A 17,003-nucleotide genomic window follows, 5' to 3' on the forward strand; every position below is an offset into this window, starting at 1 on the left:
AATTATAATTTAGTTAATTATATTTAGGATTACTTTTTCGTTTTCTGTTATTTGAATTACTAGTGTGGATTTCTCATTTTCTTTAATGGGAGGGTATGTACACTTTCATGCACAGCTGTATATATATTTTGCCATCAAGGAGTTAAGGCAAAGACTACTGTGGAGTAAAAAATGTTGAGGTATGTCTGTTCTTAGCCTCACAGGCTCCAAACGAAGGTCATGAGAGAATAAGTTACAGTACACAGCCTCCTTCATGGCATGAAGAGGAGGACTGTTGTTTTGAGAATCTGGCCAGTGAAAGATATACAAATATATAAAGATGTATTAACCTAACAGGGAATTTCCCTGATGAACTCAAGGTGTTTTGCCTCAATGTTCAAGTGTGAGAAAGTTCTTCATGCAGGGGGTGGGTTGGTTCCCCTGGGGGGAGTGTGTGTGTTGGGAAATTGTAAGATATAAATGTATGTGCTGAGAATGCCCCAGTCAGAGCCCTATCTCTCCGTCTGAGGATGTTAAATAAATTTGAACCTTATTTCTTGCAGGATGTGCCGCTGTCTCATCTTCCAAACTCCACACTACATTTTAACTTTGTACTCAAGTATAACGTAAAACCTGTACGTTTTTACTTTCACGTAAATAAAGGAGCTTTTTCTTTTATCAGAATTTTTTTTTTAAAACACAGTTATCCGTACTTCAGTAAAGAATTGAATACTTTTGATAAATCAAGACATTGTCAGGAAGTGATCTTAGGGAGGCTTAAAGAGCTCTGAGCAAATTGCTTCTTACCTTTAAAAAGAGGGAAAACCCTCAAGCATCTGAATAGCTTCACTGTTCTGTTTTTTAAAGCCACAGAGATGTTCAGTTTTCAATTCCTTATGTCTCATTTGCATCATGGGAGGAGAAACACTTAAACTTCTGTAGCAAATTTGTAAACTCTGCTGCTGTTTTTTTCCCTAAATTAATCACCATCAATTATCTTTCAAGGTCTTTTTTTTTTTAAACCATTTTTTTCACAAAGCAAATATAATTAATCTTTATTTAGATTGTTTGATGGAGATTAACATCTTTTTTTATGATCACAATATGCTTAATCTGAGAATACTGCATAAGGACAGATAGTGCTGCCAGCTGAATAAATCCACCTTCCATTCATTTTCCATGTGAAAACACTTATTTTCTTTGCTAAATGAAGGGATTCATTTTAAACTATCTGCTCATGCAGGTTATAGATGCTTGTTAAGAAGCAATGCAATTGATACCAGCTACCCAATTTTGGACAAAAACATACAAAAAGAAAACTGCAGTTAAAAGACATTAAGTTAAGAGTTGGTGAATAGAAAAAAAAATCAGGCTAGACTAATGCATTTCAGAGATTTAGTTAAGTTGCCATTTTGCACAGCACACCACAGATATATGAACACATAACATGATCTTCTGATGTAAAATCCACAATAAAAACCCCAAATAGTCTTACTTTCACATTATCTTTATTTCAAAACCAAAGCGGTTCAGAACAGAGGCACTCAAACCACCCATGTCCCACAGGTAAATAAAACATAGAGGTGAAAGAAGATAAAGAAAATAAAATGGAATCAACTTAATGCTAAAGAAAATAGCTCACCTTTCATTTTTATTTCTGAAACAAATAGCCACACATGTGTAATAATACAAATGAGTCTGAAGAGAGTGGAACAATAGAATGGAGAAATATGTTGTTTCAATAGCTTTTAAGGAAAAACAACTAATGATATATTGAACAAAAATATTGACTAAAAAGTAAGAAGTTACTTGAAAAACCTCATATTTAGTTAAAAAAAACAGAAGTAGAACTCACAGAAAACAGGGTACCAGAGGATTAGGAAGGAAAAAAAGGAAGCATAGGGGCCAATTCCCTTTAAAAGACAGTGAGAGATCGATAAGATCTAGAACAAACTGAATAAGTTAACATCTGTCTGCTAATTTTTCTTTTCAAATCATCCTACTCAGTAGCATGTTTCATTTAATCTGAGTATGTCGCTTTTATTGACTGTACAGTTTTATTTCTTCTGTTGTAAACGTTTGGCTTGCTGCTGAAAACACCTAAATTTACTCAAACACACAAAAAATCTTTCTAATCTATTTTTGGTTTAAAATGGCTTATTTCCTCATCATTGAATAATTCAATACTGATCCTTTAATTTTTTTCTTTAATTAGTTACCATTTAAGTATGTTTTTGCCATAATTTCAACCTTTAAAATTAAGAATATTTATTTCATTTTTCTCATACTCAGTTCACAACAAAGTAAAACAAATGACTTTAGTTATTTATATCTTTTGAAAAGGGTTGAACTTGTGGTTTCTTTGTTGGTCATCTTGATTACGTATTACCCAGCAAACAACACTCCACAGTAACAAACAGGACAGTGTAGTGTAGAAACAAGCCGCCAACCTTAAAATGTGTGAAACAACAAAAGATAAAAGCTCCCCTAAGAGAAATAATGAGTCAACCCTAAAATAAGACAAATAAAAGCAAAGACAGGATGGTGCCTGATATGTTGTCTTGTGAAGACATTAGAATGCTAAGCTCCATCTTTCAGTTGCTCCAATTTCATATCACTAATCACAAAAACGCGCACATTCACACCACTTTTACACGCAGACATGCAAATACATCACAGTTTCTTAAAAGTATAGTTGCTTTGGCAAATTAATTTTTATCTAAAAAGATCCTCCTCTTAGCGGACTGGTGGCCTGATTCATCACCAGCAGCTTAGTTATGAAGGTAGTACAACCAGTTGCATGTCCCTTTTCAGGTAGCTTATGCAAAGTTCAGAAAGTGGAGGTAGGAAGCCAAACAGAGGAGTTGGATTTGATATAAATACTTCAACGATTTAGGCTTATTAACACTAGTGTTGGGGAATATTATGGTGCAAACCGAGATAATTGCTCTGATAAAAAAATGAAAAATAAAAAATGCTGTAACTGACTGTTTTCACTTTAGTCTATACTGTTGTTTTCTTTCCCTCCTCTTGCTTTTCCTCATCACAGTTCAAATTTTTATCGGCCCAAATATCATCCTCAGACCCCTGTGTCTTGCTCCTCTTCCTCTCCCTCTTCCCCCTCCTCCTCCTGCTGGGGCAAGAGCCTGTATTGCTCATTGCCCACCAGCAGAAAGGAAGTCCTGGGAGGAACCCCATCTTCTTCACAGGATACCGGATGAGAGTTGGAGTCCAGCTGATCGTTGGAGTTGCATTTGGTATACAGTTCGCGGTGCACCTCTGGGCCAGGGCCCTCCTGAGGAGGAACGTCAAGGGCGGTGCGGCTTTTAAGCATGGAATGGATGTAGCCGACAGGCACAGGGAGGCTGGCGAACACTATGAGCATGACAATCATAGCCAGGGCCCAGCTTGGGTACTCAAGAGTCATCTCTGAAGCCTGAAAAGACAAACAGGAGAGCAGAGGGTGAACAAGGTGGCACTGAGGCTAAAAACCAAGCTAAAGAAGCCTGTGAGCCTCTATATTTAGTTAACACTGACTTGATTTCTTGCACAAATGCATCTACATAAAAAAAACGTTGATGCATTAGTAACAAAATGAAAAATTGAAACACCCTCTTTTCAAAATAAATTTATTATAAGAAGACTGATACACTATAAGCTTTTATTCCTATTATTATTAGCTAACCATTGCTTTCAACTGAGGCAAACAAAAAATAAAACCTTTCAGTTTCTTAATAGCTTAGAAAATTTTAACTAATAAAAAAAATATAATTTGAATGAAAATGTTAGATGATCAAAAACTCATGAGGACATAATTTAATCCTGGTTGTTCACAGAGGGCTGTATCCGACTATATTAATAGAAAGTTGAGTAGAAGGAAAACTTTAGGCGATTAAGGAAAACAGACAAGCTGGATGCTGCTATAAATGCAACCAAGGCTTCAATTATACCTCAGTAGTGCCACAGACTGAAATCCTCTATGCAAGACCCAATACTGACAACAGTACAGTTAATAAACAAAGTGTTTCGGAGGTCGAAGAGAAGAAAAGAGAAACTAAATCTGGGCTTTATGAAAGAAATAAAACACATTATATTATAATGTGTTTACTAAATCTAGATATTAAATTATATATATATATATATATAAAGAAAGAAATTAACTGTAAACAATATTCTAAATAATTCACGTGGTTGAAGTGGAGAAAGAAAATGTAGTGAAAAGGTGAGACAAATTAACAACAATTTCTTTACATTTTAAACCAAAGCTGACATAAATTCTAGTTTGCAATATTTAAAACATAAACTATTAGTTTAGCTTTAAACTTATAAGTCAGATTAAAACAAGTGAATCTTACTGCTGTTTGATTCCAGGCAGTGTATGTGGGTCGCTTGAAAACCATTCGCAGTAAACTGGCAGCAAGAAGACCAATCATGGCCAGCAAACACACATATTTCCAGAGATATTTGTAAACCACTGGAGGGCGCCACTTGAGCATGATTTCAATATCATCCAGGAAACTGTGGAGATGAGAAACATTCAACAAGGCAGGTATTTTAGTTAAAAAAAAGAGATGACATGACCATGAAACAAGTTAGTAAAAAATGCTAGAAATAGTGATGATCTCTTACCGATCTGTGCCATAAACCCACGCCACACTGATTGTTTCGAAAATTACAACGATGACGAGTGGAAGGGTTGCAGAATAGTCGTCAAACATTGTCACAAAATAATTTCCGGATCGTTGGGTGAACAATAATCCGATGATGAACCCCAAAACGCAGCTGAACACTGAAAAACAGGCAGAAACACAGCAAGATGTTTATAAAAATAACTCTGAGCAACCAAAAAAAAACAACAACAACCTTTTTCATTTATATATTGTTTTTTTCAATATAAATCCAATAAAAGTCTTCAGGCAAGACTTAAAAAATAACTAATTACTTGCTCCACCCCCCAAAATCCAAAACAAATATTTATCTTTCTTAAAATGATAAGCTATGATGTAAAATCCCCAAAAGATACGTTGAAGTAGTTCATAGGTTGTAGTTTAATAAAAACAAGGAAATCTTCAGCTGGACCTTATACATATTGCTGGAAAGGGGGCTCAGTTCATCCTAAAGCATCTCTGCTGACAGTTTCAAATATTGTCAAAGAATTTACAAGCCAAAATCACTGTATGAATTCTGCCAAAGAAACTGCCGGCTACTGCATGCTCTAAAGTATTGCATGCTCTAAAGTATTGCATGCTCTAAAGTATTGTGTGCTCTAGTACCTGTGAGGAGGGTTCGATGGCGCCCCAAGAGCTTAAAGTTGTCCATGAGAGGCGTGAGGATTCCCTGCATGGTCCCAAACATGGTGCTCAGGCCCAGGTTGAGGAGCATCAGGAAAAACAGCGTGGACCAGAAGGGGCTGGCCGGGAAGAGCGCCATCACCTCAGTGAATGCTATGAATGCCAGGCCGGTCCCTTCCACGCCCTGACAAACACAAAGAAGAGGACTGAATAGAACTTAGATAATACAAATTATACTGCAGATTCCTCCTGATGCTCTGTTTGACTATATAGATCTTTAGACATCCTAAACATTGAGATAACCTCCTTTTATATAGTTTCTTTCTATAACAGCATATCATAAAATGTTTGTATTAGTGAAACAAGCCTCCTGCAAGAAACATTTCTGTAGCTCATATTTGTCACTTTTCAACTATGCCTCGCCTCTTCACCTTAATTACTTTATCTCTCCTATATTATCAGATCAACATCAGGCCAACATTTTAAAACTGTATGGTGCATTAAGAGGAAAAGAAAGGTGATACGTTTGTCTTAGAAAATCCAAAAGACATGCAGCAGAGCATAACAGGGAGAAGATTAAATGCAAAAACATCACCATCCCATACGTTCAAGAGGATTTTCTCCAAATACAAAATCCCAGTACATTTCAAACCAAACAAGACCCTCAGATAGAGGCTAGTGCATCCTAAGGACAAACCTCCCAGACCAAATATGAGCAGAGTGGTGTATGCAGTTCAATGCAGTGAGGAATGCTCTGATCTTTATATTGGAGAAACCAAACAACCTCTCCACAGACGCATGGCCCAACACAGAAAAGCGACGTCCTCCAGACAAGACTCGGCGGTACATCTACACTTTATGGACAAAGGACATTCTTTTGGGGACCAGAATGTCCATTTTGGACAAAGAAGACAGGTGGTTTGAGAGGGGTGTAAAGTAAGCCTTCTATGCTGAGAAAGATAAAACAACCTTAAATGAAGGGGGTGGACTATGGTTTCAGCTTTCAAAAACCTACAATGCAACAATAGAGTCAATTCCTTCCTGCTATCATAGCAACTCCCAACCACATAGAGCATCTTGCCTGGTCAGCCAGGCCAACCATTCCCCCTAGCGACCCCAATTTCAGAGACATAGACAGGTATCAGGTATTGCAGGCTAACAAAGGGCAGACCCGCTCTTCCAGTTCAATTTCCATGTTTCCTAAGCCAAAACAAGGCTTTGTTTTTGGTCCACTCTATAAAGCCTCGAACTCCTATTTCTGACATTTCGAATTGAAAAAGCTTCCTGGATGGGAAGCAAAACGTCTTCAAACTTGGAAAGAAGATTTTTTGAGAAAAGCTTGATCTGTTCATTCTAAAAAATGCTTTTCATGGTAAAATTAAAGTGAGAAATCTGACGTTAAATAAATAAATAAATACAGAGAGTGATCATTAAAGTCTTTTCTTCTTCATCATAAAGAAGCTTTACCTTGTTCATTTCCTCCTCCAAATTGCAGTCAGTGATGTTATTAAACATGGAGCCGTACTCAGTGTACCACTGTCTGTATTCAGGAACAGACACAGAGCTTGGATCTGTAACATTGAAGGAAGGCCACCCCTGCTGCCTGGGTTCATTGGAATACATCATATTCAACACACCAAGGTTTCTGAAAGGAGATTAGACACAAAAATTATTAGGTTTGTGTTTTTTTAATTAAAACATTAGGCCTTTAGCTTTTAGCCACAAACACACAAGTATAGTAGGTATACATACTCAGCAATGCATTGCAAGGCAATGGTCTTGGCTCGGAAACCCAGCACCACGAAAACCACGAGTGAGGCCAGCACAGATGTCATAAAGTTGATACACGAGACCATCAGGGCGTCCCTGTGGCAGTTGTTGTTGACCGGATTGTAGGAGGAATAGGCGATAACAGAGCCGTACCCCAGACCCAATGCGAAGAACACCTGTGTAGCTGCCTGTCGCCACACCTGTACGTTGCCCCAAATTTCCAGCTAAAATACATGACAAGAGCAGATCATACTGAGCTGCTGATTTTAACAAACAACAAACTGCCTTCTTGTTTTTCTTTAAATGCTTATTTTGTTATGGCATTAACGTAAATTTTTTTTTAGCAAAACATCCTTGGCTTGCTTACTTTAGGATAAAACATGTATGTGATTCCATCCATGGCTCCATCCAACAGCATCCCTCTAATGAGGAAAATGAAGAGCACCACATAGGGAAAAACTGAAGAAAAGTACATCACCTAAAACCCGAAGAGACAGAGAATCATTTATATACAATAATATTTTTTCTTCAAAGCAGCAAAATTTGAAGCATTTGTCCAAGTAAAATGTATGACCTTAAAAAACATCCACATTTTCTTCAGCTGGAAATAAAATAACATTACTTATAATGCTCATGTGCAAACTGAGGAGCGTACATAACCTTTCTGAACCTATAATGCAGCTTAAGTACATTAATTACCTAATTATTACCTAACTTAAATTTAATTTCCACAGTTGATCAGAGCTAATTAATCCAATGATTTAGCAGATAACTTAAGACGGAGGTCTTCAACAGGGGGTCCGCGACCCTTAGGGGGTCCTCAGAGGTACTGCATGGGGGTCGCAAAAGTTTTGGTTGATTAGACTTTTTTTATATTCCCCCCTGGAATTTTTTTTCCATTAATTGAAATGTCTTAAATACACATTAACATGAATTCAACACACTGTAATAAACAGATAAATGGAGGCAGAAGATATCTTTCAGTCATCAATGCACACAGAAGCTCTTTCAAGCTGGGCACCGTTTCATTCACAACACCTGTCCCATCAACAAGGAATCAGAATCAGACTTTAACAATCCCAGGGGGAAATTACTATCGTTACATGACACTATATGAAATAGACTGACTATAGGACCAGTTTAATATTACAAAATTTCATGCAATATATATAAATAGGGGGTCCTCGCTCGATCTGGCCATCAGTTTGGGGGTCCTTGGCCTGGAAAACCTTGAAGACCCCTGACTTAAGATATTAAAGGTATAGTGGAGGATCTTTTTTTCCCCCGGGTGGATCATATACATAAGTGGTCCTCCTAATTGTCAATCATTCTGATGATATGTTTACAAAAGCCGTCCTATGTGCTTGCCACCATTTTCACTTACGTGAGTCTGACATAGTGGAAAAATTGCCAAACTCTTTAAAAGTAAGCTTGCCTGAAAGATGAAAACAGCAACTTTTAAGCAGAGCCTGTACGAGGAGAAATGGGCTCGTGCACGCTCTCACACGCGTTTAATAGGAGTTCCCTCTCATGTGGTACAGGGTTGTGCAGGTGATTTTTTCTTTTTTAAGTGGAGGGGGCGGGTCTTTTAAAAAAATTTGAAAATCCTCCATTATACCTTTAAAATCTGATATTATTTAGATTCAAATCATATATTTTCTGTGGCCTCTCAGAGCCAGATGATCATCAGCCCTAACAAGGAAAATAGGTCCCTCATAGTTTATAGTCCTTTTAAAATAGACTAGGAGATTATTAAAGCATTGATGGAATTGAGATTCTCTTACCCTTGCAGAGGACTTGATGCCCTTGATCATAGCCAGCGATACGATGGCCCAAGCAGCCAACAAGCAGCCTGTCATGATGGGGTTAAACTCTCCAGACTCCTCTATAGAGTTGGTGATGTTCAGCGCTTTCCTGAACCAGAAATAGGGTGTTGGGGAGCTACTTGCACACTCCTTCACTGTTTATTGAAGACAGATAACAGAGTATAGCTCAGCGAAGTGCTTCCCTGACATGTCAGATCAAACAACTCCATTATGCCAGTACCTGTGTCATTGGTGGCTACATCAATAGGACACTGTTCCCACGGCAAAGGATACTGGAAGGAATTTCCCAAGTAAAAAAGGCTCCATGCAATGATGACATTGTAGTAAAGAGCCACATAAAAACAAACCTAAGAAAGAAAAAAAAAGCTTAAATCATGACTGTTTTGCTGTGAGCTTGAATATGATTAACACTGTATGGGATGGTTTTCCACTCAAGTTGCCAAATTATTGGCAACATTTTTGAAAAAAAAAATGTATATATTTTTCTTTAGATCTTGGCTATTGATTCATTATTTCAAGATTAATGTGACAATTTCCATAGGTTGCTTTTTTCGGCTGATTGCATCATTTAAGTTTAAGAGGAATCACAATATAAGAAATGAACAAATGTTTTGTACAAATAAAAAAAACTTAGAAAATAGACATTTTTAAACTGGATGTTTGTGAATGTTGGTTCCAGCAAATGGTTGCAGACAGAATTTATTTTGTGTGAATCCCTCAAGATTTCCTAAAAAAACTACAGTTTGCATACGTAAAGAAATATTGCTAGGAAAGGATAAGCTTAAGACTTGGCCTTCAGTTTAAGATATAAATAATAAATAATTTATTAGATTTGTAGGTCTTTGTTTTTTTATACCAGCCTTGCCAAAAGAATAAACTATTGGAATGTCATTTTATGTCTCAAACAATATCTATGTTTTTCTTCATTTATGATATCAACTGCTAAAGAGACTGTGTTGGCTGCTGCAGATTTCAGTCTGCCTCATGTCAGGTACTCTGTATGTTGAAATCTGATATCCCAAAACTGTTGATGTAAAAAAGAAAAGGTAAAGACACAGAGGATGACTGATTAATTATCACATTTAACAATGCTTAAAACTAAGCAGGCAGGAGAAACAAAGTTTTATCTTAGTTTTAAACCTTTAAAATTGACCAACCCTGAACTGAAATATGTCCAGATATCAATAGATAAAGACAGAAAGCGAATATATTAGCATTATCCAAGCAATTTATTTACAGGAATGTAGCTGTTACTGCCTAACAACATGATGAAAAAGGTCAGGCCATGGCATGTACTTATATAGCGCTTTTTCAATTCAGGAAACTGGACCAAAGTACTTTACAATGTACTGAGCCATTCACACACTCTGATGGTGGCAAGCTACACTTTGTAGCCACAGCTGCCCTGGGGCACATTGACAGAAACAAGGCTGCCGTACACAGGCGTCACCAGGTCAACAGAGCTAGGGAATGCAGGTGAAGTATCTTAGCCACAGTGGTGAGATTACAATGAAAATAAAAAAACATAACCAAAAATATCACAAATTAAATATTTAGTTTTCTAAAAAGAAACGTTTAAATATCCATGTATGATGTAGACTGTTTCTATAAAAAAAAAAGGAGAGGGATAAAAAGTAATTTGATTAAGATGCATTATTATTACTGTTCTAATCAGTCCGTACTCTAAGCAGTAGGAGTAATACAACTGATTATTGCAATATAAATACGTAGAAATAAAATAAATAAAAAACACTTACTGGTTGGAGTAGAGAATAAATAGAAAAGCCATAATTATGCTATCTGTAAAATTCATTGTGAGGTTATGTTTACATTTAAGTCAAAGACTAAAGCAAAAAGATTCCATTTATGTTACTAAGGGAACGAAGAAAACAGCAGTAACAAGTAACAAGCAGCAACAGGTAGGGGGTGGGAGCACTATGCTACTGTATGCACAAAAAAAATCATTCAAGCAATTGCTGTCACATCTTTTTGAAGTACATGTAGTACAGCAATATATTTTGTAGTAAATTAATGGGTAATTTACAATTTTCAACATCTTACCAAGTGTACAATAAGTGCTATTTTTGGGGATTCCCTCCTCTCCTGCATTAGCATACAAAAATTTTTGTTTTCCTCATCCGTAGTTTGATGTTGCAACCCCTTACCCAGCTGCCATAAAAGCAGAACCTGGCCTGCTTAAAAATATGCAAACATATTAGGATACTTTTACGCAGAGTTAAATCCAACTGATTGTACTCCAAATTTAGGAAAATAAAACCACAGAATTTCAAAGGCGAACATTTATTTCTCAGTTCTGCTGTTAAAGCTGTCTTCCATGGTGAAGACAAATAACCTGAAAATTAGATAAAAAAAGAATTTCCTTTATAGAAAACAATAATGATACATGTCTATTATGACGTTGTGTGTACTAATCTTTATGGGTTTTGAGGTTACCTTGTCTGCAAAGATAACTGTCACGCAACAGAGTAATGGCAAAAAGCCACAGCGACATGATCTGCTCTCAAGTTACAGCATGAAATGAAGTCACCACCATCTCTAAGTATACACACTCTGCAGTGACTGATCAAAAGAAAGTTCGTTTACAGAAAGTGGGACTAAAGAAATACCACAGGCTAAGCAGCGGAAAACAGAGGAATGATTATTCAAACACACCCAGCGTTCTAAAGCCAGAAATATAATTATCACAAGTTAGTAATCCTAAAACCTTGTGCAAACAACAAATGCAGTAAGTACGGTTTTCTGTTTCCACATGGCTTTTACATGCCTTTACTCAAAAGAGCGACTCTCACCACACAGCTGGAGTAACCAATCCCCACCAGCTTCGGGGAGATGTGCTTCCATACGCCGATGCTTCCCTGTCGAATGCTTTGGCCAGCAGCCAGCTCCATAAAAAACAGAGGGACTCCCACAATCAGTAAAAGAAAAACATACAAGAGCATGAAGGCCCCTGGAGGAAATAAAAGGAGAAAGATTAACAAAAAAATAAGCAATTGACTATTTCCTTTTAATGTAACAAGTTTATTATACATTGAGGTTTGCTGTGTTTATCCTGCAAGATTAAGCTCTTTAAAGGCACTTACCTCCTCCATTTTGGTGGCAAAGGTATGGAAACCTCCAGACATTCCCTAAGCCCACACTGAAGCCGACCTGAGCCAAAACATACTGGATCTTAGAATCCCAGGCAGGCCGATCTCCATCATCTGGCTCTGTTGTATCAGGATTGGCTGCAAGCTGCACTTCAGCCTGGCCATCTCCCAGCCAGTTTCTCTCCTCACTGGAATCCAGTGCAGCCTTCTCCATCTTGCCAAAAACAAAGGAAGCAGGGTGATAAATCAAAGGGATACCAGTCCAGTTTTTCTAAACTATAGCACCCTCCAGTAGAGTGTCCAGATACAGGTGTTATAAAGGCTCTGCTACATGCTGCAATTTTTATGGAATTTATTTTTTGAATTCGATATCGCTTGAGAAAAAGGAAAAAAAAAAAAAAAGATTTAAAAAGAAATTTTACAAAAGTTTCAATTTAAACAACAAAAAATGTATTATATAAGATAAACAACGGATAGTAAACAGAGGAAGAGGCAAAGCATTTTTCTCACTTGACCCAAAGGTATGACTGCTGAGGGGCTAATGAATCAGAAAACACATGCACGTATTGTTGGATGCAATATGAGAAAAACACACGCTAGATAATGTCTAAAAACTCTTTCAATCGTTTATTATGAATTTCAGAAGCATGATCTTTCATTAGAATTTTGAAAAGAATCCACCTTTTAATTTCAGTAAAAGTTACCCAAATCTATTTGAAATGGTATGACAAAACACCCGCTAACATAAGCTCACTGCCTTTCATAGCAGGTTTACCTTGAGAACAGACTGCAAAATGCTAAAAGAATTGCCCAAAACCCAAAAGTTGAATCCATGGGATCAAGAGCAGCACCTATCGTATTGGCATAATCTTTCATTATGCCAATATGATGAGAAGGAACCACTGAACGTAAAGTTTCATACAATGGGTTTAAGTAGAAACCATTTGCTCAGATTTTTCCCCAAACAATTTACTCCAGAGATTAATTCAACAAGGATAACAACATTTTTGTTCTGTTTTGTATAGAAAACACCAGTTTATCTCTAAGCTTTCCTTTAAGGAAGATATAACAATTCAAGTGAGACAGAAATATGTTTAGAAGTCAGGAAATGACGACAGAAAATAGCTTCCTGTCTATAAACTGTCATATTTACATTCAGAGCAAGAGTTCACAAGCTGGAAAACAATCCCAGTTTACCTCAACTAAGAACAGGGAAGTGGATTGTGATTAAATTAAAAGGGAACAGCCAAAAAAGGGGCTGCATAGCAACCATTAGAAACTATCTGCATGCATACCTGTTGACATACAGAGTTAGACACTAGGTTCGAAAAAATCGCTTTAAGTCCTAATATGATGTGCATAAATGTGTAGTTAATAAGAACTAATAATTTTTAGCAGCAAGGACTCAAAACATGGGGAATTTTAGCCTAGTGCTCATAGCAGGTAAAGCTGCAGGTTTCCTGTTGCAAATCCAACAGACTGCCACTTTAATACCTCTGAGTCGCTTAGCAACGTTCCCAGGCCCTGCACAGTGGCAGCCCACTGCTCTCTAAGGAATGGGTTAAATACAGGGGACACATTTCATAGTGGTCCAACGACAAATTAAGATGATTATTAAAGCATTTTATGCCAATTGCAAAGCATGGTGGAGGACCTACAGTATGATACTGTGAGCTTTCATAGTTTTAAAGTGTTCTCTAAAACTAGGAATCTCGAACCTCTGAAAGTTTTGGTCAATTTGCCTCCAAATAATATTGATGTCAGGAAATCTTGACATTTTTTAGTAAAGATCTAAAAGAAGATGCTGAAATGAATCAAATCCCTCCACTGTAAATAAATACATCATCAGCCGATGTTCCAACTAGCCCAGGCCTGATCAACCTGGTAAATTTAGCTCTAGATAACGGTAATGGCTGTTCGTGTCAAAGTCCACGACCCCAAACATACTGCTTATGTTTGACTTACGTGGGAAGCATGCCAGGAAAAGGTTTGAACCCTCCAAAAACAACATTGGAGTTTGTCAGTGAACCTATAGACAAGGACTTTCTGAAACTTTGCGTTCCTGGGACAGCCAAGTTCAAGGTACAGCTGCTAGGGGCAGAAAAGAATACAAAAGCTGTAGGGAAAACGGTTATAGCCAATATTAACACAAGCTGGTAGAAATGCTTTCTTTTTTTTTTTTTTTACTTTATTACAAGCCTTGGTCATAAAGATGGATAATAACCTTCTCTGTATATAACAAAATCTAACATCCGATTATATTTGATCAGTTTGCTAAGTGCTAGCTGGAACTCATTAGATTATGTGCTATTGTTAACATTTAAGAACTTAAAGTTTTAATATCTCATTTAACTAAACCAAACACTGTTTAAAGTGGTATGGCAAAACACATAATATCATAAGCATGCTGCACGTCATAGCAGGTTCACCTTAAGAGCAGACCGCAAAATGATAAAAGAAGTGTCCAAAACCCAATAACTGCATCCATGGGACCCAGAGCAGCACCTATCGCATTTGCACAATCTTTCATTATGCCAATATGATAAGAAGGAACCACTGAAGTTAAAGTTTCATACAAGGGGTTTGAGTAGGAAACATTTGCTCTCTGGAAAAAACAAAACACAAAACCAAACAAAAGACCAATTTGAAGTTTGTCAGAGGGAAGACCTGGACTTCTGCACTAATGTTCTCCAGACAGGGAAGTATAAACTGACCAGAAAACAGAAAATCTTTAGTATAAACCTAACTAGGGTTGCAAATAAGGATTATATTGCTAATCAATTAATCTGTCTTTTTTTTTTAATAATCAATTAATAATCGGATAGGATTGAAGAAGATTTTTTTACAGAATAAAACAGGTAACACAAAAGTTTTCTGGATAGATCATATTGACAGACAAGAATATTTTTTATGCAATATATATATATATATATTTTTTAAAGTTTGGTATTTTTTTTTTTTTTTAAAGTTTGGTAAAATTACTGCTCTTAATGGGTCACTTCGTCAGCTAATGGCATGCTCTACACTCTCTATACTCCATTTAACTATTAATCAGTTACTAAATTAGTGGACGGTTATTTCAATAACTGATTAATCACGATTAATGTGATTAATTGTTTCAGCCTTAAACCAAACATAAGATTTCAGAAAAAAAATCCTCACAACAATGTTTCAACATCAAGCTGAAAGTGTCATAAATAGAGCTTGATTTGATCCCACGACCTTTTCTGCTCATCACCATGAATTTGACTGTGAGAGAGATCATTTATACATATTAAAGCTGAACCATAATTAAACTCTACAAAATTATAATGAACATAAACACACCAGCAAGTCAACCAATGATTGATCAAACACTAAAAATTGAATATTTAGACTGAGAGAAGATCTCACAATTTCTTGATTTCGCTGTGATGCTGAAAGTGAGGCAAGTTTTACCCCGACCGATATCAGAAAAGCAAATGGCAACAAAAAGCGGTTTTCATTTAAGTTATTTAAACTAAAGAGGATGAGATGAGCAATTAGAGAGTAGTTAGTAGCCCTTTTTCAACAGTGAAAGACATTTTTTTGGTCAGTTCTTGAATTCGTTAAAATAAAAAACAGATACATCTGTGTTTTTAAATCATATCCTTTGTCAGGATAAAACTGATAATATGAATAAAATAAAAAAAGATAACTGTTATTAAAGAAGTTCTAGTTTGTCTATCCTTTTTCTAAACTGTAACAGCAATTTCTTTGTTGCAGCCAAAGCCTATGCTGACGTTAACGATCCAATCTAAAACTTACTGTGAGATTTTATTATATTATTGTGAAAGTAAGATTTGTGTCAGTGTAGACGCTATGGTTGAAATCAAGCTACCTTTCTCCTCGATAATTTTGTGAACAAACACTACTTTAAAAAGTATAAATTGTAGGCTGAGGGAAAAAAAATGAAAAAAACAAATGTAATACATAAAATTTAAGCTACAGACAGGTTAAAACCTCAAAGTCAACTTCAATGCTTCATGAATTTAAAAAACGCTGTGAGCAGCTCATTTATAAGCAGCTAAATCTCACTGCTAAACATCCGCAGCTCCAGTCAGCTCAGATGAACCGGCCGGGTCCAAAATAGATTGACATGATTGGAGCCGGCTTCAGAGTTTCAGAGGGTTAAAGACGTTGGTTTAGTCAGTATCACAGAGTCAGAATGGAAAATTACAAGAGGCATATGACCCAGAAAGACTGTTGAAGACACAGCCAGATAGGGCAGGTGTATTCAGAAATAAATACACACAGGCAGAGCTGAGAGTGACTGTGATAAAAATATGCATATACAAGTAGAGAAGGGGAGCCAAGGCTGAGAGCAGCCACTGAGTGACTGGGAGCGGGAGGGAAAAAATCTGTAGGGAGGTGTTGGCTTTGCATTGGTTGGTACTGTGGGTGGTGCTGAAGTTCATGACAAGTCCGTGCAGACGTTGAAAACTGGAGGAAAAAAAAACTGTTTCATTCAATCATGTAAGAACTTGAAACTCTTATTGCTGGGATCTAAGCATATAGGTTCACATGTTTAACAGATTTCAATAACGAAAGTAATTTTTTCCTAAAATAAGTGTATTTGTTCTTGAACTGAGGAGGTCAGTAAGACACATTGCCAATGGAAAAAGACAACATACATGTACAATAAGAAAAAAACAATTGCATTGTCTTATTTTAAGAGTGCATTATCTAATCTTATTTTAAGAGTACAAAATACTCATTCCATTGGCAAATCATAGTATTTACCTGCTTAAATTAAGGGTAAATGCACTTAATTTGTTAAAATTAGGAATGTTGTCTTATTTCTAGCAGGATCCTTTGTGGTAGACCTAATTATTTCTTTATGTATTACAGTTATAGATGGATAAATCACCATCCAGGGTTTCAGAGAATGTATTGGAATAAGTACTGGGATGTTTCTTCTACACTTATGTGTTGGTCTATATCATCAAGGATAAACATTTCTATTCAGATGACAAAAATAATTCACACTGATTGATATTTGAAAAATTAAA

General features: G+C 36.5%; 1 protein-coding gene across 1 annotated transcript in view; it reads right to left on the reverse strand.

Annotated features, from left to right (window-relative positions):
• Nucleotides 1–2,095: 2,095 nt before the first annotated feature.
• Nucleotides 2,096–17,003, reverse strand: part of LOC107095132 (sodium-dependent neutral amino acid transporter B(0)AT2-like) — a 20,669-nt gene continuing 5,761 nt past the window's right edge. The window contains exons 2-12 of the mRNA XM_015391111.1: nt 11,968–12,187; nt 11,677–11,834; nt 9,087–9,213; nt 8,825–9,000; nt 7,408–7,518; nt 7,023–7,264; nt 6,738–6,915; nt 5,253–5,454; nt 4,609–4,768; nt 4,335–4,497; nt 2,096–3,415 (exon numbers count right to left, since the gene is read on the reverse strand). Coding sequence (XP_015246597.1) covers nt 3,059–3,415; nt 4,335–4,497; nt 4,609–4,768; nt 5,253–5,454; nt 6,738–6,915; nt 7,023–7,264; nt 7,408–7,518; nt 8,825–9,000; nt 9,087–9,213; nt 11,677–11,834; nt 11,968–12,187 — 2,094 coding nt within the window. The 3' untranslated portion in view covers nt 2,096–3,058. The remainder of the gene's footprint in view (nt 3,416–4,334; nt 4,498–4,608; nt 4,769–5,252; nt 5,455–6,737; nt 6,916–7,022; nt 7,265–7,407; nt 7,519–8,824; nt 9,001–9,086; nt 9,214–11,676; nt 11,835–11,967; nt 12,188–17,003) is intronic.

This window comes from Cyprinodon variegatus, unplaced genomic scaffold (assembly GCF_000732505.1).
Source record: "Cyprinodon variegatus isolate N-32 unplaced genomic scaffold, C_variegatus-1.0 Scaffold525, whole genome shotgun sequence".
Lineage (NCBI taxonomy): Eukaryota > Metazoa > Chordata > Actinopteri > Cyprinodontiformes > Cyprinodontidae > Cyprinodon > Cyprinodon variegatus.